The 22212-nt window shown below is 34.9% G+C and overlaps 2 protein-coding genes and 1 pseudogene across 2 annotated transcripts; all 3 read right to left on the reverse strand.

Moving 5' to 3' along the window:
- Positions 1 to 2161: 2161 nt before the first annotated feature.
- LOC105995482 lies at positions 2162 to 3109 on the reverse strand (annotated as a pseudogene).
- A 7672-nt stretch (positions 3110 to 10781) lies between these two features.
- On the reverse strand, positions 10782 to 11729 carry LOC105995483 (olfactory receptor 8H1-like). Its single transcript, XM_013029198.1, has one exon. It carries the CDS (start codon positions 11727 to 11729, stop codon positions 10782 to 10784), a length of 948 nt encoding a protein of 315 aa, XP_012884652.1.
- A 7638-nt stretch (positions 11730 to 19367) lies between these two features.
- On the reverse strand, positions 19368 to 20315 carry LOC105995475 (olfactory receptor 8H1-like). Its single transcript, XM_013029191.1, has one exon. The coding sequence runs from the start codon at positions 20313 to 20315 to the stop codon at positions 19368 to 19370; it is 948 nt and encodes a 315-aa protein (XP_012884645.1).
- Positions 20316 to 22212: the final 1897 nt, after the last annotated feature.

Consider the following 22212-nt stretch of genomic DNA (forward strand, 5'->3'; position numbering starts at 1 on the left):
AGCCTAAAGTAAAAGAAGCCAAAGGAACTATTCTAATTATCAGGAGAGTCAATGGTTTTAAGGAAGTACATGAATTTAGAACTTTACTCTTTGAGATCTATTGAAGGGGTTGGTCAAGGGAACATGTCAGTGTGAAAGTCTATATCAGTTGTGAGAATTAACCAAAATGGAGGAAATTAACAGAGACCGAGGCAGTGAAAATTGTAAAAGAAGAAACACATTTGAAGGTTATTAGAGAGACAGAATCAATATGAAATAATCCAGTAATTTTCAATATAGTGTCTAATAAGTGTCACTGCTGCAACATTTCACCATTTGTCCCACCATTTCGTATTCCACCTCAACCTGCCTAAAGCCAAACCAATCAACAAGACAGTGTGCTTCCATCAGAAAGAATGACAGCGACCCATTTTGTAAGGAAATGGAAAGACTTGGAAAATATCAAATTAAGTGATTTTAAGACACACCCAAAGAAACATAGGTCCCATGGTTTCCCTAGTATGTGTCTAGGAGAATCTTAGTAGATGAGCAGAATAGCTCAATAGCTATGTATATATGAACATATAAGAAGGTTCTAAGCAAAATGAACGCCAAGACATGGACACAAGAAGTTTTTCTCTGTTGTTGTTGTTTTTAGTGTGCTATGTGATTTCTTGTTTTTTGTATGTTCTTCCCCCTATGGTCAGTTGTCGCTGTATTTGATTTTGGTACCCTAGTATTGCATGTATGTTTATTTGAGTTAGGGAAGGGAAGGGGACCAACAGAATGGTGAGACCAAAGACAAGGAGGGCACCAATGCAGCAGCGATATACACAGACACTATGTTGAAAATGATCTGTACATCTTGGGGGATGTAGGGGCAGGTAAAGTAGGAGAAAAATGAGGGAAGGGGTAACAATTTTACAACACTACCTCACTTATGTAACTGTAACCCTATGTGCACCACCTTGACAAAAAAAATACTAATAATTAAAAAGAAGAAGCACCTCTGAGTTGACACTTATTAACTGTTCGATTAATGTGATAGTAAGAAAATATATTAACTTGGAATACTAGTACAATTATAGAAATTAGGCTGGAAAATGATGGTGATAAAGTGTTAGAGTACCTAACAAAGACAGTGTCCTAGGATTTAAACCTCAGAATTATTAGGGTTGGACTTAGGAGGGAAGGGATATAGGAAGGAGGGAGAGAAGAGAAGAAGGGAAGGAAGCCAGATAAAGAAAAGAGGTCATTTATCTCCTCTAATAGTGAAAATACAAACTCTAATTTTATATTATAGAGATAATAATTAAAAATAAAAGAAATTTTGGAACTCTTATAGATAACAAAATAAGGGATGTGGAAAACCCATATTGTCTATTTGATCTATAAATGTTATTAATTTTTTAAGTAAGTCAAGTATTATTCATCTTAGAGTATTACAAAGTGGAAAGAATCAGAAATTTGCAAAGAAGCAGTTCACCAAAGTATTTCATAAAAACATAGGCACAGATTTCAAAGACTTAGCAAATAAACAACAACGAGTTATTGAAGGCATATCATAATTAACTTTAGAAATTTAACATATTCTGGGGCTAAAAATCTCCATGACTCTGGATATTGCCAAATATTGAGAACACATCCAATCACAGCTTTCATTGAGAAAACAATCAAAAAATAGTAAGCATTAGATTTTAATTGAATTGCTTCTTTTTATAAAAATAACTTTAATATATTCCTAGTTTTCTTCAAATAAATGTACAATGTATTAATGTTTTTTCAACACTTTATTCTAAAATCAAATTTGGACATAGCCAGAACTTTTCTTTTAATACCGGTTGTGTTTTGAATTAAGCCAACTGAAAATAATTAGTACAAATCATAGCATGTGTGCCACACAAATAATCTTTGTTAAAACAAAGTTCTTGAAAGTTGTATTCCTGGGATTTTATGTTTTAAACATTAGTTTCCCTTAAAATAAATCATATATAAAGTTCATATATTTATCACATATTTCATAATTTCAAATTACACTTTGTATTCACACAAACCTCCTCCTGGTAATACGTAGATTGCATGACTTCAGATACCTTCAAAAACATAATCTTTTAGAGAGAGGCAAAAGACCCACCTAATAAGGGCAAAAACAAAAGATAAGTTTAAAAGCTTATGAGCACGGTTATTTTAATTGTCTGAATGATCTTCTTTTCTGCATGACTCTAATGAAATCATTTTTCACTTCCTTGTTTCTCAAACTGTAAATGAGTGGGTTCAGCATGGGAATGACAATAGTATAAAACACAGAAGCCACTTGATCCTTTCCCAGGGAGTAGCACTTCTTGGGTTTTAAATAAGTAAAAATGACAGTGGCATAGAAAATGGTGACCCCAAGGAGATGGGAGGCACAGGTGGAGAAGGCTTTCTGCTTTCCTGAAGTGGAAGTGATTTTCAGAATAGTCGACAGAATGCACACATAGGACACACATATTATGATAAGTGAGATTAATACTGTGGAACCAGCAAGACACATTATCATCATCTCAATGCCATAGGTGTCATTGCAGGATAGGATTAAAATTGGGGATATGTCAAAGAAAAAGTGATGGATTATGTTGGATTTGCAAAAATGCAATCTGCTCATACAAAGGTTACTGACAAAGGAATCCAATAAGCCAACCATATAGGACCCAGTGAGCAGGACTCAGCAGAGTCTTGGTGACATAATCACTGGGTAGTGCAAAGGGTTACAGATAGCAATGTAGCGATCATAGGCCATGGAGGAGAGAAGAAAGCATTCTGTAGCGCTAAACAAAACGAAAAAGTACAACTGAGTGAAACAGCCCAAGTATGAAATGCTCTTAGAGGAAGTCAGCAAGTTTACTAGAATTTTAGGTGTAATGACATTTGAATAACATAGGTCAAGGAAAGAAAGTTGAGTGAGAAAAAAATACATAGATGTGTGATAATGGTGATCCAGCCAAATGATTAATATCATACCTAGGTTACCCAGTTCAGAAGTCAGGTAGATCAGGAGAAAGAGCAGACAGAGGGCCAATTGGACCTCACCAGAATCTGTAAATCCCATAAGGATGAAGTAGCGCACATTTGTGTCATTCCAGGTATTCATAATGGGGTATTGTTAACTATTGAGAAATGAGAGGTGAAAGCGTAAATAAATTCACGAAGTTTTATTCTCTGAGCCATTCAGTGCTCATTTTTAATAATTAATTTTGTTTTTATCAAAATTGGCAATAATTTAAACTTTGACTCACCTATCAATTCCTAAGCACATTTGAATACAGAACATAAATAGTAAGGTATTTCTTAAAGAGAAAGATTCTGAAATTTCTCCAAGTGTTATCTTTGATGAAGGAGATTTTCAGCCTGCACAAGTGGTAGACCATTGGTGCTTTTATGTTTCTAGTATCCTACATTTGGAGAATCAAGTGAACCTTTAAATAACTTTATTTGAATTGTATTTGTATGCTGACTCTAGTCTTAGGTCTTTGACATGAAACAGCAGGATCTTACCAGTGTATTTCATTTAATAATTATTTCTGTAAATCTGAACATAACATTAATCTAAGGAAATTTTGAGAGGAGATTCAGTGAATCATTTACTATTCATTTGTTTGTAATGTCGATACTAAAATTCCAATTTTTACTTTATGGTATTGTATTAGTGCACATTTATATCACACCATTCACAAAGGTTAATTTCTAGATTTTATCATATACTCCAAAGCCCAACACTTAACATGTATTTTTTCCCAATAATTATAACTTCATCAATCTAGATCAGGTCTGCAGTTTTGTTTCAAGCAATGCTGATATCACTTAGCATAAGGCAAAATTCATGTCTACAAATAATGTTCCTACAAAGCAACTGTTATCTGATCTGATTTTATAGTTTTTATAAGAATACTTACTGTGAGGCCAAGCTGTTGAAAAGAAAAGAATTCACTAAAGATTGTCCATATAATATGTTAATCCTCAATTTGCCTCTCAGAACTAATAAAATGAATTATAATAGGTGAAAGTTTCTATGATGTAACAGCATTTGTTACTCCATGTATACGTTTTGTGCATTTTGAAATTACTGTTTCTTTTCATCTGTGGTAAATAAAATCACTCTGAAAAGTGTGTTGTGGTTGATTTAATCTTTTTTTTAATTTAATTTAATTTTATTTGTGACCATACTGTACAGAGGGGTTACAATTACATGGGCAGGATAATGCGTACATTCTTACCAAACTATACTAGGTGGATCTGCCTCAAAAGAATACCTAACAAGTACTTTGGTTTTCTACAGAGCAGTGGTTACAGCTTCTCCCAGCTTCTAGCTGCAGGGCACCTCCTTTAAAGGGCTTGGAGAATTGTGCAGCACTGTGTCATTCTCAGGGACCAATTTCCAGCAAAACAAAATTACTTGGCATGTGTTCAAAGACAGAAGTTGCAAGATTTAGTGTATAAAATGTTGCCTTTTCTATCTGGTTACAAAATGAAGAACATGATTACCTTTTCCTATTGAGGATGCCTACATTATGTATATATATTTAAGTAACACTAGTAATCATTAGAAAGCTAGAAAGCTTTAACATAAATATTGACTTTGTGACTGTCACTATAAAGTGGAATCTTTAAATGTTAACATGAAAAATTACATATTGAGTAGTACAATTATGTCATGTATAGTACATGTGTACTATAAATTATGGAGTTCAATGAAATTCAGAGAAATTCATGAGAGTCATTTTAAATTATAATTGCACTTTGTCAATCATTTCACAATGTGCAGAAAGTACTTATTTGACATTACTATATATCCTTGAAGAACTGCATAATTATTATTGTGCTACATATTTAATATGCTCATTTCAATGTGAGAATTTGTAATATGAAATCACTTGTGTCATGAGGACACCGGATGAACATCACAACCTCTCTTGGTGACCCCTCACTCAGTCAGTACACAGAGTGCTTTCCAGCTCTCAGGGAACACACTAATTTTTCAGTTTCACAAGTCTCTGGGCTCTCTCCTGTCTGCACTGGTTTTGTCCTGCCTGCATTTGTATGTACTACCTGTGCACGGTGGTTTACTCTGTAGGTGGACCTGATTGTTTATGAAAGCACACTTGTAAGGAAATGATAACACAACCCTGACAACTTTGTCAATATTATACTGGAAAAAAACATCTATCTGGATGTATATAAACAGGTGAATATTTCCTTACAAAAGTGAAAAGAATTAAAATAATGATAATGAATTGGAAATACTTCATGGAATATTATTTATTTTCCCAAAGGAGGACTCATGGTTTTCCTTTTTTGCAATAACTAATAACTGTCTGAGACAAGCAGAAACGGTCAGATAAGCTGATGTTAGGCAAAAAGAACCCCAAGATAAGAATTCAAATGTTTTTCTTTCTTGCGATTGTGTCTCACATATTTATAAGATGATTTCTCTGTTGCTTTTTATGTCCCTCCCCCACCGTATAACCCCTGCTTTCATTGTATTTGATGTTGGTATAATTTGTGGAGAGAAAAGGAAAAAACAAACCCTTTAAATAGGGATACAGTTGGACTCACAATGAGATGTACAAGTCGTAATGTTGAAAAACAAACTTTACAACTTTGGGGTAGGGTGGGGAGGGCGAGATGGGAAGAGGAAACAAAGGAGGAGACAACAATGCTTAATAAGAAATGTACTCATAACCTTGCTCATGTACTTGTAACCCCTCTGTACGGTATTTTCACACACATACAAAAAAAAAGTGTGGGGGGGGACGAAAGGAGAATCTGGAAATGCATGAAGTGAGAATCAGACTAAAAACTTCTCATCTGAATTCATCACTAAAGCCATTTCTTATCATTATAAAAATGAGTTTTGAGGAAAAATATGTGCTCAAAAGCCAGGTTTTCAAAAGAAAATTTACTGAACTAAATAGAGAAGTATTACTTTATGTATTCCTTATTTGATGAATTTTTACAAGGACATTGCTTTGTAATCAAAGTTTTAGTTGTTCTGAGACAAAAATATTTTAGTTTCAAAATCCATGGTCAAACTATGTGACCAGCTGAGCTAAAGAACAATTAGCAATTGGGCTGGGAATGTGGCTTAGCATTAGAGGGCTTGCCTAGCATGCATGAAGCCTTTGGTTTGATTTCTTAGTACCACAAAGACAGAAAAAGCCGGAAGAGGTGCTTGGATCAAGTGGTGGAGCCAGCCTTGCACACAGAGAGGCTCAAGGAAAGTGTCCAGGACCTGAGTTCAAGCTCCAGGACTGGAAAAAAAAATAAAAACAAGAACAATTAGCGAAATGTGTAATTTTCTCTCATTGTTTACTTGGTGCCATAAAGTTTGGTGAAGGAAATCATCTTGAACAAAGTTGCTGTTTATAGTTTTTATTTTCCAAATGTAAAATGGATATTGATCATGTGTGTGTGTGTGTGTGTGTGCGTGTGTGTGTGTGTGTAGAGAGAGAGACATTATCTATTATATTTTTATACATGTATGTTATATCAATATGTAACATTTTTAACAGTTCATCAGTTATAGGGAAACAAGTTAATTTTAAAATATGGGTCATATACATACTCCTGTGATGAGTGTACTGGTATTATTTCTGTATCATGATTTCAACTCTCTGGAAATCTGTGAATGTTATACAGGTTTGTGAAGTAAACCTAAAGAAAATGAGTGAATACACTCAAATTATTTATTTGTGTGCTTGAAAATAAAAGAATGAAACAAGAAGAATGATTTTGGAAGACAGGGTTATCATGAATGACCGAGTGAGTTAGATTGATAGAGATGTGACTTCGGTCAGGGCACCTTGTCCTTTACAAGAACCTAAGAATTACTTTTGTCCAACCAGTATGTGCTAATTTTTAAAAAAATCACCTCTATAGGCCATAGTCACTGAAAGTCCAGTATTTTGAGTGGAAGCTGGGGGGACTTTTTCGTATGTAAATGTTGAGTAGATGTGGAGAATCACACAGGTGTAGACTCACACATGTATAAGGCTGGCTAGGCAGAAAGTTCACAATGCACCAATCCTGGCATGTGCAGTCCACAGGACTCTCTCCAGTGCAGGCAGAATGTCTGTAATCAGGCACAGAATTCTTCACACACAATACCAGTCTCAGGGTAACCTGACCCCACACTGACCCCTCTGCAGGGGGTTGCTGATCTGAAAGGAAGTCACAAGCTGCCTAGAAGTGAGAAATGTTTCCACCCTCAGCTGGTACATGGCAGAGACTGTATATCTTGTGACACTTATTCTTGACTCACTTTTTGTCTAACATTTTTTGGTTATGATCCCAGATAAATTTCTCTTTCATACAAAATTGTTGCAAATGAAACAGGTGCTCCTAAGAGTGACAAAAGCTTCAGCTGTTTAACAAGCTTCTTGTACAGAATCAGCCTTTGCACTTGAAAGCTTGAACAATGAGTAGTTAAGGTTGCCCTATAATATAAGCTAGTACCAGGGAAATATGTATTCAGTGTCTTACTGTGTTCACTTTACACAGTAACCAATGCTTAATATTTCTGAAGAGATAAGGCTCTGAGTTACCTTCAGGGTAGAAATGAAAGACCCTGTGTGTTACTTTCACAGACTGATGTTTCCTGATGTCCGTTTTCATAAGGGACTGTAGGAATCAATGCTATCCACCTGTCTTGATTCCTTCTAGAAGTCTGCAACAAATGGCACAAGTTCTGTTAACCCAGCTCTTGGGAAACAGAGACATTCATGGCTATACTCCCAGAGCCAATTAGTGGATACTTGTCTAGGCTGCTGAAATATTCTACAATACTCAATGAATCACAATCTATTGACTTGCTGTACTTGTTGGAGCAGAATAAAATCTTTCATAGGAATGTTTAAATATATACATATATATTAATCACATGGTATTCACATTTTGATGAATTACATTTTTGCTTTCTGATTTTTTTAAAGAAAACCAAAGGAGACCATGATATACATACTCTGGATGAAGCCAGAAATGATATTCCAAGAAAAAGTATTTCAAATACATGTTAGTGTGAGACTTTGAGTAGACAAGCAAATTTTACTTATATAAGTATTTTCCTCAAACATCAGTCTTCTTAAAATCATAACTGTATTTACTGTTTATTCTTTATCATGTTTCACATGGAACTTACAAAAACAATTGTCATCTTACTAGATAATTGTGTCACTATCCAATTCTTACATGTCCATCAGAAAGTATTATTGAAAGCCTTTTTCCAAAAGCTGTAATTTGCAACAGAAAAACAAATGCACTTTTTTTTTCATTTTTAATATCAAATACAAATCACATATTAGGAAACTCTTGCATGAAAATATTAACTCATAAATTCATTCTTCAAATGAACTCACAAATTCTTTCAACAAATGTGTCATACAACCAACTATTCATAGACACAATCCCATGAATTTAGTAATAATGAAGTTTAATGAGATGAGGTCATCATTTCCTTAGAAGTGTAAAAATTAATTCAGATGTGAAGTCAGAAGTGAAAATAATATTTTAATCATTTTTATAGTGGAAAGGTTGATTGTTAGAACAATAGAAAAAATATCTACTTTTTTCAAGGGCATTATGAAAAAGTCTTTAGTGAGAGCAATTGTCCTAGTCCTTGAATATGAGTCTTTTATTGGAACGAAAAGTACTTTAAACAGTCTGATGAATGCACACCAGAAGAATCAAGTAGTCATTTACTTGATAGTGACCAATACAAAAGGTTTATTATGAACAACCATTCTAAAGACAGTTGTCTGTAGCTGTTAGTTGAACAGGTCTCTAGTCTTGAAAGGAAGGGCAATATGAAGGATGTAACAGCCTAAAGTAAAAGAAGCCAAAGAAACTATTCTAATTATCAGGAGAGTCAATGGTTTTAAGGAAGTACATGAATTAAGAATTTTACTCTTTGAGATCTATTGAAGGGGTTGGTCAAGGGAACATGTTAATGTGAAAGTCTATATCAGTTGTAAGAATTAACCAAAATGGAGTAAATTACCAGAGACTGAGGCAGTGAAAATTGTAAAAGAAGAAACACATTTGAAGGTTATTAGAGAGACAGAATCAATCTGAAATAATCCAGTAATTTTCAAAATAGTGTCTAGTGAGTGTCACTGCTGCAACATTTCACCATTTGTATCACCGTTTTGTACCCCACCTCAACCTGCCCAAAAACAAACCAATCAACAAGACAGTGTGCTTCCATCAGTGTATTTGATGTCAGTATAATTTGCTAAGAGGAAGGGAAAAAACAAATTGTTTAAATAGAGATACAGGTGGACCCATTGCAACAATGAGATGTACAAGACAAATGTTGAAAAACGAACTTTACAACATTGGCCTGAAGTGTGAGGTGGGGGGCCAGGGATGGATGTGATCCTGTTGGTGGTGGTGGAGTAGGGAATTGGGGAGGTGGAGGGAGAGAGGGGAAGGGATGGGAAGGTAAAACAAAGGAGGAGACAACAATGCTTGGTATGAAATGTACTCATTATTTTGCCCATGTAATTGTAACCACTCTATAAAGTATTTTCACAATAAAAAAAAGAATGACACCACCACATTTGTAAGGAAATGGAACGACTTGGAAAATAGCAAGTCAAGTGATTTTAAGACAAACCAAAAGAAACGTCGGTCCCATGGTTTCCCTAACTTGAAATAGTTAGTATGCGTCTAGAATAATCTTAGTAGATAAGCAGAATAGCTCAATAGCTATGTATATATGAACATATAAGAAGGTTCTAAGCAAAATGAACTCCAAGACATGGACACAAGTTTTTCTTTGTTGTTGTTGTTTTTAGTGTACTATGTGATTTCTTGATTTTTGTATGTTCTTCCCCCTGTGGTCAGTTGTAGCTGTATTTGATTTTGGTTCCCTGGTAGCACGTGTATGTTTATTTAAATTAGGGAAGGGAAGGGGAGCAACGGATTGGGTAGACAAAGGACAAGGGAGGAAGGAAGCAGCAGCAATATACACAAGACACTATGTTGAAAATGATCTGTACAAACATGGGGAATTGGGGGGGCAGGCAAAATAGGAGAAAAATGAGTGAGGGGGTAACATTTTGACAAGAGATGTACTTACAACCTCACTTATGTAACTGTAAACCCCTGTACATCACCTTGAGAAAAAATAATAATAATTAAAAAGAAGAAGCACCTCTGAGTTAATACTTTTTAAGTTCCTGATTAATGTGATAATAAGAAAATATATTAACTTGGAATAAATACTAGTACAATTATAAAAACTAGGCTTGGAATAATGGTGATATCGTGGTAGAGTACATAACAAACACAGTGTCCTGGGATTCCAAACCCAGAATTATGGGGGTCAGAATTAGTAGGGAAGGGAAGGAAGGAAGGAGAGAAGAAAGGGAAGAAAGGAAGGAAGCCAGAGAAAGAAAAATGGACATTTATCACCCTTAATAATGAAAATATAGGCTCTAATTTTAAAATACAGTGATAATAATTCAAAATAAGGGAAATTTTAGAACTCTTCCAGATAACAAAATAAGGGATGTGGAGAAAGCCTATTGTCAATTATTTGAGCTTTACATTTTATTAATTTTTAAGTAAGTCAAGTATTATTCAATTTAGAATACTACAAACTGGATTCCACCTTGGATTCACAGAAACCACTCTGGGTAATATTTAAGACTGCATGGCTTTGGTTACATTCAAAAGCAGTATTTTTGTATGTTTTTAGAGAGAGTCAAAAGACCTGCCCAATAATGACGAAAACAATAGTTAATTTTAAAGGCTTATAACCACTGTTATTTTATTTGCCTGAACCCACCTCTTTTCTGCATGACCCTAATGAAAGCATTTTTCACTTCCTTATTTCTCAGACTATAAATGAGTGGGTTCAGCATGGGAATGACAATAGTATAAAACACAGAAGCCACTTGATCCTTTCCCAGCGAGTAGGACTTCTTGGGTTTTAAATAAGTAAAAATGACGGTGGCATAGAAAATGGTGACCCCAAGGAGATGGGAGGCACAGGTAGAGAAGGCTTTCTGCTTTCCTGAAGTGGAACTGATTTTCATAATAGTAAACAGAATGCACACATAGGACACACATATTATGATAAGTGAGATTAATACCGTGGAACCAGCAAGAAACATTATCATCATCTCAATGAAATAGGTGTCATTGCAGGATAGGATTACAATTGGGGATGTGTCACAGAAAAAGTGATGGATTATGTTGGAGTTGCAGAAATGCAATCTGCTCATACAAAGGTTACTGACAAAGGAATCCAAAAAGCCAACCATATAGGACCCAGTGAGCAAGACTCGGCAGAGTCTTGGTGACATAATCACTGGGTAGTGCAAAGGGTTGCAGATAGCAATGTAGCGATCATAGGCCATAGAGGAGAGAAGAAAGCATTCTGTAGCACTAAGCAAAATGAAAACATACAACTGAGTGAAACAGCCCAAGTATGAAATGCTCTTCGAGGAAGTCAGCAAGTTCACTAAGGTTTTAGGTGTGATGACATTTGAATAACATAGATCAAGGAAAGAAAGTTGACTGAGAAAAAAATACATAGGTGTGTGAAGCTGGTGATCCAGCCAAATGATTAATATCATACCTAGGTTACCCAGCTCAGAAATCAGGTAGATCAGGAGAAAGAGCAGAGAGAGGGCCAATTGGACCTCTCCAGAATCTGTTAATCCCGTAAGGATGAAGAAGCTCAAGTTTGTGTCATTCCAGGTATTCATAATGGGGTAATGTTAACTATTGAGAAATGAGAGGTGAAAGCGTAAATAAACTCATGAAGTTTTATTCTCTGACCTGTTCAGTGCTCATGTTAATAATTAATTTTGCCTTTATAAAATTGGTAATAATTTAAGCTTTGTCTCACCTGTCAATTCCTAAGCATATAGGCAGACTGACATTTTAATATAGAACATAAATAGTAAGGTATTTCTTAATGAGAAAGATTCTGAAATTTCTCCAAGTGTTTTCTTTGACAAAGAGGATTTTCAGCCTGCACAAGTGGTACACCATTGGTGCTTTTAGGTTTCTAGTATCCTAGATTTGGAGAATCAAGCCACATTTTAAATAACTTTATTTGTATTAATTGTGTTTGGATGTTGATTCCAGTCTTAGAAACAGCAGGATCTTACCAGTGTATTTGATTTAATAATTATTTCTGTAAATCTGAACAGGACATTAGTCTGAGGAAATACTGAGAGGATATTCAGTGAATCATGCACTGTTCATTTGTTTGCAATGTTGATAAAGTCAAATTCCTAATTTTCACTTTGTAGTATTGTATTAATGCACATTAATATCACACCTCTCACAAAGGTTAATTTCTATCTTTTATCATAAAGTGGAAAGTCAAACACTTAACATGTAATTTTTCCCAATAATTATAACTTGATCAATCTAAATCAGGTCCACAGTTTTGTTTCAAGCAATGCTGATATCATGTAGCATAAGGCACAAGTCATATGTCTACAAATAATGTTCCAACAAAGCGAATGTTATCTGATCTGATTTCATAGTTTTTATAAGAATACTTACTGTGATCCCAAGCTGTTGCAAAGAAAAGAATTCATTAAAGATCATCCATATAATATGTTAATCCTAAATTTGTTTTTCAGAACTAATAAAATGAATAATAAAATGTGAAAGGTTCTATTATGTAGCAGCATTTGTTATTCCATGTATACATTTTTTGTGCATTTTGAAATTACTGTTTCTTTTCATCTGTGGTAAAGTAAATCCTTCTGAAAAGTGTGTTCTGGTTGATTTAATCTTAAATAAACTAGGTAGGTCTGCCTCAAAAGAATACCTAACAAGTACTTTGGTTTTCTACATAGCAGTGGTTATAGCTTCTCCCAGCTGCTAGCTGCAGGGCACCTCATTTAAAGGGCTTGGAGAATTGTGCAACACTGTGTCATTCTCAGGGACCAATTTCCAGAAAAAAAATTACTTGGCGTGTGTTCAAAAACAGAAGTTGCAAGCCTTAATGTATAAAATGTTGCCTTTTCTATCTGGTTACAAAATGAAGAACATGATTACCTTTTCCTATTGAGGATGCCTACATAATATAATATATATATATATATATATATATAACATATATATATTAAAGTAACACTGGTAATCATTAGAAAGCTTTAGCATAAATATTGACTTTATGACTGTCACTATGAAGTGGAATCTTTAAATGTTAGCATGAAAAATTACATATTGAGTAGTACAATTATGTCATGTATAGTTAATGTGTACTATAAATTATGGAGTGCAATGAAATTCAGAGAAATTCATGAGAGTCATTTTAAATTATAATTGCAACTTTGCCAATCATTTCACAGTGTGCAGAAAGTACTTATTAGGACATACTATATATCCTTGAAGAACTGCGTAATTCTTACTGTGCTACATATTTAACATGCTCATTTCAATGTGAGAAATTTGTAATATGAAATCACTTGTGTCATGAGGACACCGGGTGAACACCACAACCTCTCTTGGTGACCCCTCACTCAGTCAGTACACAGAGTGCTTTCCAGCTCTCAGGGATCACACTAATTTTTCAGCTTCACAAGATTCTGGGCTCTCTCCTGTCTGCACTGGTTTTGTCCTGCCTGCATCTGTACTTACTACCTGTGCACAGTGGTTTAATCTGTAGGTCAACCTGATTGTTTACAAAAGAACACTTGTCAGGAAATGATAACGCAACCATGACAAATTTGTCAATCATACTATAATATAATATAAATTTCATATCAATATAATATAATATATCATAATATAACACAATGTTATACTGGAAATACACCATCTATCTAGATGTATTTAAGCAGGTGATTTTTTCCTTGCAAGAGTGAAAAATATTAAAATAATGATAATGAATTGGAAATGCTTCATTGAATATTATTTATTTTCCCAAAGGAAGACTCATGGTTTCCCTTATTTGCAATAACTAATAAGTGTCTGAGACAAGCAGAAACGATCAGATAAACTGATGTTAGGCAAAATGAACCCCAAGAAAAGGATTCAAATGTTTTTTCTTTCTTGCCATTGTTTCTAACATATTTATAAGATGATTTCCTTGTTGCTTTTTATGTCCCTCCCCCACCGCATAACCCCTGCTTTCATTGTATTTGATGTTATAATTTGTGGAGAGGAAGGGAAAAAAACAAACCTTTTATATAGGGATACAGTTGGACTCACTGCAACAATAAGATATACAAGTCTTAATGTTGAAAAACGAATTTTACAACTTTGGGGTGCGATGGGGAGGGGGAGATGGGAAGGGATGGGAAGGCAAACAAAGGAGGAGGCAACAATGCTTGATAAGACATGTGCTCATCACCTTGCCCATGTAATTGTAACCCCTCTGTACTGTATTTTCACACACATACACACACACAAAAGGGGGGGTTGAAAATGAAAAGAAAATCTGAAAATGCATGAAGTGAGAATCATACTAAAAACTTCCCATCTCAACTCATCATAAAAGCCATTTGTGATCATTACAAAATGAGTTTCTGAAGAAAAATATGTGCTCATAACCCAGTATCATTTTATGTATTCTTTATTTGATGAATTTTTACAAGAACATTGCTTTGTAATCAAAATTTTATTTGTTCTGAGACAGAAATATTTTAGTTTCAAAATCCAAGGTCAAACTATGTGACCAGCTGAGCTTAAGACAATTAGCAATTAGGCTGGGAATGTGGCTTAACATGCCTAGCATGCATGAAGCCCTGGGTTTGATTCCTTAGTACCACATACACAGAAAACGCCTGAAGAGGTGCTGGGATTAAGTGGTAGAGCTAGCCTTGCACACAGAGAGGCTCAATGACAGTGTCCAGACCCTGAGTTCAAGTTCTAGGACCAGAAAAAAAAATAAGAACAATTAGCGAAATGTGAAATATTCTGTCATTGTTTACTTGCTGCCCTAATTTTTGATGAAGAAAATCATTTGAACAAAGTTGATGTGTGTAGTTTTTATTTTCCAAATGTAAAATGGGCATTGATTATGTGTGTGTGTATGTGTAGAGAGAGAGAGAGAGAGAGAGACATTATTATATTTTTATACATGTTTGTTATATCAATATGTAACATTTTTATCAGTTCATCAGTTAAGGGAAACAAATTCATTTTAAAATATGGGTCATATACATACTCCTGTGATGAGTGTACTGGTATTATTTCTGTATCATGATTTCATCTCTCTGGAAATATGTGAATGTTATAAAAGTTCATGATGTAAACCTAAAGAAAGTGAGTGAAGAAGAGTGAATACACTCAAATTATTTAAATGTACGCTTGAAAATATAAGAGTGAAACAAGAAGAACGAATTTGGAAGACAGGGTTATCATGCTTGACCGAGTGATTTAGATTGATAGAGATGTGACTTCGATCAGGGCGCCTTGTACACTACAAGAACATAATAAAGAATTACTTTTGTCCAACCTGTATGTGCTAATTTTAAAAAAAAATCACCTCTGTAGGCCATAGTCACTGAAAGTCCAGTATTTTGAGTGGAAGCTGGGGGACTTTTTCCTATGTAAATTTTGAGTGGATGTGGAGAGTCACACTCACACATGTATAAGGCAGACTAGCAGAAAGTTCCCAGTGCATCAATCCTGGCATGTGCAGTCCACAGGACTCTCTGCAATGCAGGCAGAATATCTGTAACCAGGCACAGAATTCTTCACACACAATACCAGTCACAGGGTCACCTGACCCCACGCTGGCTTCCTCAACATCCTGTGCAGAGTAGAGCTGATCTTAAAGGAAGTCACAAGTTGCCTGGAAATAAGTGCTTCTTTCCTCAGCTGGTACATGGAAGAGACTGTATGTCCTGGGACATTTCCTTCTGAGTCACTATTTCACCTGTCATTTTCTTTGATGATGGTTCCAGATAAATTTCTGTTTCACACAAAATTGTTTCAAATAAAATGGGTGATACTGAGACTGACAAAAACTTTTCACTGTTTATCAAGCTTCTTTTGCAGAATCAGCCTTTGCATTTTAACGTTTGAACAGTGAGTAGTTAAGGTAGCATATAATCAGTGTCTTACTGTGGTCACCTTCCACAGTAACCATTCCTTAATAGTTCTGAAGGGATAAGGCTCTGAGCTACCTTCAGGGTAGAAATGAAGGACCTTGTGTGTTACTTTCACAAACTGATGTTTCCTGATGTCCATTTTCATAAGAGACTGTAGGAATCAATGCTATCCACCTCTCTTGATTCTTTCTAGAAGCCTGCAACAAATGGCAGCAAGTCCTATTAACCCAACTGTTGGGAATCAGAGACATTCATGGCTGTACTCCCAGAGCCAATTAGTGGATACTTGTCTAGGCTGCTGAATTATTCTACAACACTCAATGAATCACAATATGATGGCTTGCTCTAATTGTTGGAGTAGAATAAAATGGTTAAGAGGAATGTTTATATATATATATATATATATATATATATGTGTGTGTGTGTGTGTGTGTGTGTGTGTGTGTGTGTGTGAATTACATGGTATTCACGTTTTTGATGAATTACATTTTTGCTTTCTGATTTTTTTAAAGAAAACCAAAGGAGACCATGATATATCTACTCTGGATGAAACCAGAAATGATATTCCAGGAAAAAGTATTTCAAATACATGTTAGTGTGAGACTTTGAGTAGACAAGCAAATTTTACTTATATAAGTATTGTCCTCAAAAAACAGTCTTCTTAAAAATCATAACTCTATTTACTGTTTATTCTTTATCATGTTTCACATGGAACTTACAAAGACAATTGTCATCTTATTAGATAGTTGTGTCACTATCCAATTCTTACATGTCCATCAGAAAGTATTATTGAAAGCCTTTTTCCAAAAGCTGTAATTTGCAACAGAAAAACAAATGCATTTTTCTTTATTCATTTTTAATATCAAATACACATCACATATTAGGAAACACTTGCATGAAAAAATTAACTCATGAATTCAATCTACAAATGAACTCACAAATTCTTTCAACAAATGTGTCATACAACCAACTATTCATAGACACAATCCTATGAATTTGGTAATAATGAAGTTTAATGAGCTGCGGTCATTGTTTCCTTAGAAGTGTAAAACTTAATTCAGATGTGAAGTCAGCAGTAAAAATAGTATTTTAATCATTTTCATAATGGAAAAGTTGATGATAGAACAATGGCAAAAAATCCACCTTTTTCAGCGCATTATGAAAAAGTCTTTAGGGAGAGCAATTATCCTCGTCCTTGAATATGAATCTTTTATTAGAAGTAAAAGTACTTTGAACAGTGTCATGAATGCACACCAGAAGAATCAAGTAGTCATCTACTTGATAGTGACCAACACAAAAGGTTTATTATGAACAACCATTCTATAGACAATTGTCTGTAGTTATTAGTTGAACATGTCTGTAGTCTTGAAAGGAAGGGCAACATGAAGGATGTAACAGCCTAAAGTAAATGAAGCCAAAGAAACTATTCTAATTATCAGGAGAGTCAATGGTTTTAAGGAAGTACATGAATTTAGAACTTTACTCTCAGAGACTATTGAAGGGGTTGGTCAAGGGAACATGTTAATGTGAAAGGCTATATCAGTTGTGAGAATTAATGAAAATGGAGGAAATTCAAAGAGACTGAAGCAGTGAAAATTGTACAAGAAACACATTTGAAGGTTATTAGACAGAATCAATACGAAATAATCCAGTGATTTTCAATGTAGTGTCTAGTGAGTGTCACTGCTGCATCATTTCACCATTTGTCCCACCGTTTTGTACCCCACCTCAAACTGCCCAAAGACAAACCAATAAACAAAAGAGTGCGCTTCCACCAGTGTATTTGATGTTGGAATATTTTGTGGAGGGAAAAGGACAAAACAAATTGTTTAAATAGAGATACATGTGGACCCATTACAACAATGAAATGTACAAGTTATTATGTTGAAAAACGAACTTTACAACTTTGGCCAGCGCAGGGGGTGGGAGGGTGGGGGTAGGGGTGGGGGGATGGTGGAGATGGTGGGGGGGGATTGGGGATTGGGGGGAGGTAGGAGGAGAGAGGGGAAGGGATGGGAAGGGAAAAGAAAGGAGGCAACAATGCTTAATAAGAAATGTTCTCATTATCTTGCCTATGTAGTTGTAATCCCTCTGTAAGGTATTTTCGCAATAAAGAAAAAAGGAAAGACACGGCCCATTTGTAAGGAAATGGAACGACTTGGAAAATATCAATTTAAGTGATTTTAAGACAAACCGAAAGAAACATAGGTCCATACATAAAATATTTAGTATGCATCTAGAATAGTCTTAGTACATGAGCAGAATAGCTCAATAGCATTTTATATTTGACCATATAAGAAAATGCTAAGCGAAATGAACTCGAAGACATGGACACAAGTTTTTCTTTGTTGTTGTTTTTGAGTACTATGTGATTTCATGTTTTTTGTATGTTCTTTACCCTATGGCCAGTTGTTGCTGTTTTTGTTTTTGGTACCCTGGTAGTGCGTGTATGTTTATTTGATTAGGGAAGGGAAGGGGAGCAAGGGAATGGTGAGACATAGGACAAGGGAGGAACGAAGCAGCAGCAATATACACAAGACACTATATTGAACATGATCTGTACAAACTTGGGGGAAGAAGAGGCAGGAAAGTAGGAGAAAAATGAGGGAAGGGTAACAATTTGACAAGAAATGTATTCTACCTCACTTATGTAACTGTAACCCCTTGTACATCACCTTGACAAAAAATAATAATTAAAAAGAAGAAGCACTTCTGAGTTGATACTTTTTAAGTGCTCAATTACTGTGATAGTAAAAAAATATTAACTTGGAATAAATACTAGTACAATTATAGAAACTAGGCTTGGAATTAAGGTGATACCATGGTAGAGTACCTAACAAATGCAGTGTCCTGGGATTCAAACCAAAGAATTATGGGTGTCTGAATTCGGAGGGAAGGAAGAGAGGGAAGGAGGGAAGAAAGGGAATAACGGAAGCAAGCCAGAGAAAGAAAAGAGGACCTTTATCATCTTTAATAATGAAAATACAAGATCTAATTTTATAATACAGTGATAATAATTCAAAATACAGGATATTTTACAACTCTACCAGATAACAAAAAAACGGATGTCAGAAATGCTTATTGTCAATTATTTGATCTATATATTTTATTATTTTTTAAGTAAGTCAATTATTATTCATCTTAGAATATTACAAGCTAGATTATAGATTAGATTCACAGAAACCACTCTGGGTGATATTTAAGACTACATGGCTTTGGTTACATTCAAAATCAGTATTTTTGTATGTTTTCAGAGAGAGTCAAAAGACCTGCCCAATAAAGAGAAAAATAAAAGATAATTTTGAAGGCTTATAACCACTGTTATTTTATTTGCCTGAACCCACCTTTTTTCTGCATGACCCTAATGAAAGCATTTTTCACTTCCTTATTTCTCAAACTGTAAATGAGTGGGTTCAGCATTGGAATGACAATAGTATAAAACACAGAAGCCACTTGATCCTTTCCCAGCGAGTAGGACTTCTTGGGTTTTAAATAAGTAAAAATGATGGTGGCATAGAAAATGGTGACCCCAAGGAGATGGGAGGCACAGGTGGAGAAGGCTTTCTGCTTTCCTGAAGTGGAACTGATTTTCAGAATAGTCGACAGAATGCACACATAGGACACACATATTATGATAAGTGAGATTAATACCGTGGAACCAGCAAGACACATTATCATCATCTCAATGAAATAGGTGTCATTGCAGGATAGGATTAAAATTGGGGATGTGTCACAGAAAAAGTGATGGATTATGTTGGAGTTGCAGAAATGCAATCTGCTCATACAAAGGTTATTGACAAAGGAATCCAAAAGGCCAACCATATAGGACCCAGTGAGCAGGACGTGACAGAGTTTTGGTGACATAATCACTGGGTAGTGCAAAGGGTTACAGATAGCAATGTAGCGATCATAGGCCATGGAGGAGAGAAGAAAGCATTCTGTAGCGCTAAGCAAAACAAAAAAGTACAACTGAGTGAAACAGCCCAAGTATGAAATGCTCTTAGAGGAAGTCAGCAAGTTCACTAAGGTTTTAGGTGTGATGACATTTGAATAACATAGGTCAAGGAATGAAAGTTGAGTGAGAAAAAAATACATAGGTGTGTGAAGCTGGTGATCCAGCCAAATGATCGTTATCATACCTAGGTTACCCAGCTCAGAAATCAGGTAGATCAGGAGAAAGAGCAGAGAGAGGGCCAGTTGGACCTCTCCAGAATCCGTTAATCCCGTAAGGATGAAGTAGCTCAGGTTTGTGTCATTCCAGGTATTCATAATGGGGTAATGTTAACTATTGTGAAATGAGAAGTGAAAGCGTAAATAAACTCATGAAGTTTTATTCTCTGACCTGTTCAGTGCTCATGTTAATAATTAATTTTGTCTTTATCAAAATTGATAATTATTTAAGCTTTGACTCACCTATCAATTTCTAAGCATATAGGCAGACTGCTGTTTGAATACAGAATATAAATCTTAAGATATTTCTTAAAGAGAGAGTTTCTGAAATTTCTCCAAGTGTTATCTTTGACGAAGGAGATTTTCAGCCTGCACAAGTGGTAGACCAGTGGTGCTTTTATGTTTCCAGTATCCTAGATTTGGGGAATTAAGCGAAACTTTAAATAACTTTATTTGAATTAATTGTATTTGGATGTTGATTCTAGTCTTAAGTCTTTGACATGAAGCAGCATGGTCTTACCAATGTATTTCACTTAATAATTATTTCTGTAAATCTAAACAGAACATTTGTCCGAGTAAATTTGAGAGGAGACTCAGTGAATCATGTACTGTTCATTTGTTTGCAATGTTGATAAAGTCCAATTCCAGATTTTCACTTTATGGTATTGTATTAGTGCACATTTATACCATACCACTCATACAAGTCAATTTCTACCTTGCATCATATACTCCAAAGTAACATATAATTTTTCCCAAAAGTTGTATTTTGATCAATCTAGATCATGTCTGCAGTTTTGTTTCAAGCAATGCTGATACCACTTAACATAAGGCACAAGTCTTATGTCTATAAGTAATGTTCCAACAAAGCGACTGTTAAGTGATCTGATTTTACAGTTTTTATAAGAATACTTACTGTGAACCCAAAATGTTGAAAAGATTTCATTAGAGATTGTCCATAAATGTTAATCCACAATTTGCCTCTCAGAACTAATAAAATGTATTATAAAAGATGAATGATTCTATGATACAGCAGCATTTGTTATTTCATGTATACATATTTTTGTATTTTGAATGTACTATTTCTTTTCATCTGTGATAAATTAAATCATTCTAAAAAATGTGTTCTGGTTGACTTAATCCTAAGTATACTGGTTAGGTCTGCCTCAAAAGAACACTTAACAAGTACTTTGGTTTTCTACAGAGCAGTGGTTACAGCCTCTCCCAGTATGCTGGCTGCAGGGCACTTCATTTAAAGGGCTTGGAGAATTGTGCAACACTGTGTCATTCTCAGGGACCAATTTCCAGCAAAAAAAGAAATTACTTGGCATGTGTTCAAAGACAAAAGTTGCAACTTTTGTCTTTGAACACATGCCAAGTAATTTCTTTTATAATGTATAAAATGTTGCCTTTTCTATCTGGTTACAAAATGAAGAACATGATTATCTTTTCCTAATGAGGATGCCTACATAAAATAATATATATATATATATATATTAAAGTAACACTGGTAATCATTAGAAAGCTTTAGCATAAATATTTACTTTGTGACTGTCACTATAAAGACGAATTTTTAAATGTAAACATGAAAAATTACATATTGAATAGTACAATTATGTCATGTATAGTACATGTGTATTAAATTATGGAGTACAATTAAATTCAGAGAAATTCATGAGTCATTTTATTTTACAATTGCAACTTTGTCAATCATTTCATAATGTGCAAAAAGTGCTTGTTTGGATATTCTATATATTCTTGAAGAATTGCATAATTAATATTCTGCTGCATATTTAATATGCTCATTTCAATGGGAGAAAATTTTAATATGAGGCCACTTGTGTCATGAGGACATCTGGTGAACGTCACAACCTCTCTTGGTGACCCCTCACTCAGTCAGTGCACAGATTCCTCCCCAGCTCTCAGGAACCACACTAATTATTCAGCTCCACAAGACTCTGGGCTCTCTCCTTTCTGCACTGGTTTTGTCCTGCCTGCC

The sequence above is a fragment of the Dipodomys ordii genome, unplaced genomic scaffold, assembly GCF_000151885.1.
Source record: "Dipodomys ordii isolate 6190 unplaced genomic scaffold, Dord_2.0 Scaffold117, whole genome shotgun sequence".
Taxonomy (NCBI): Eukaryota; Metazoa; Chordata; class Mammalia; order Rodentia; family Heteromyidae; genus Dipodomys; species Dipodomys ordii.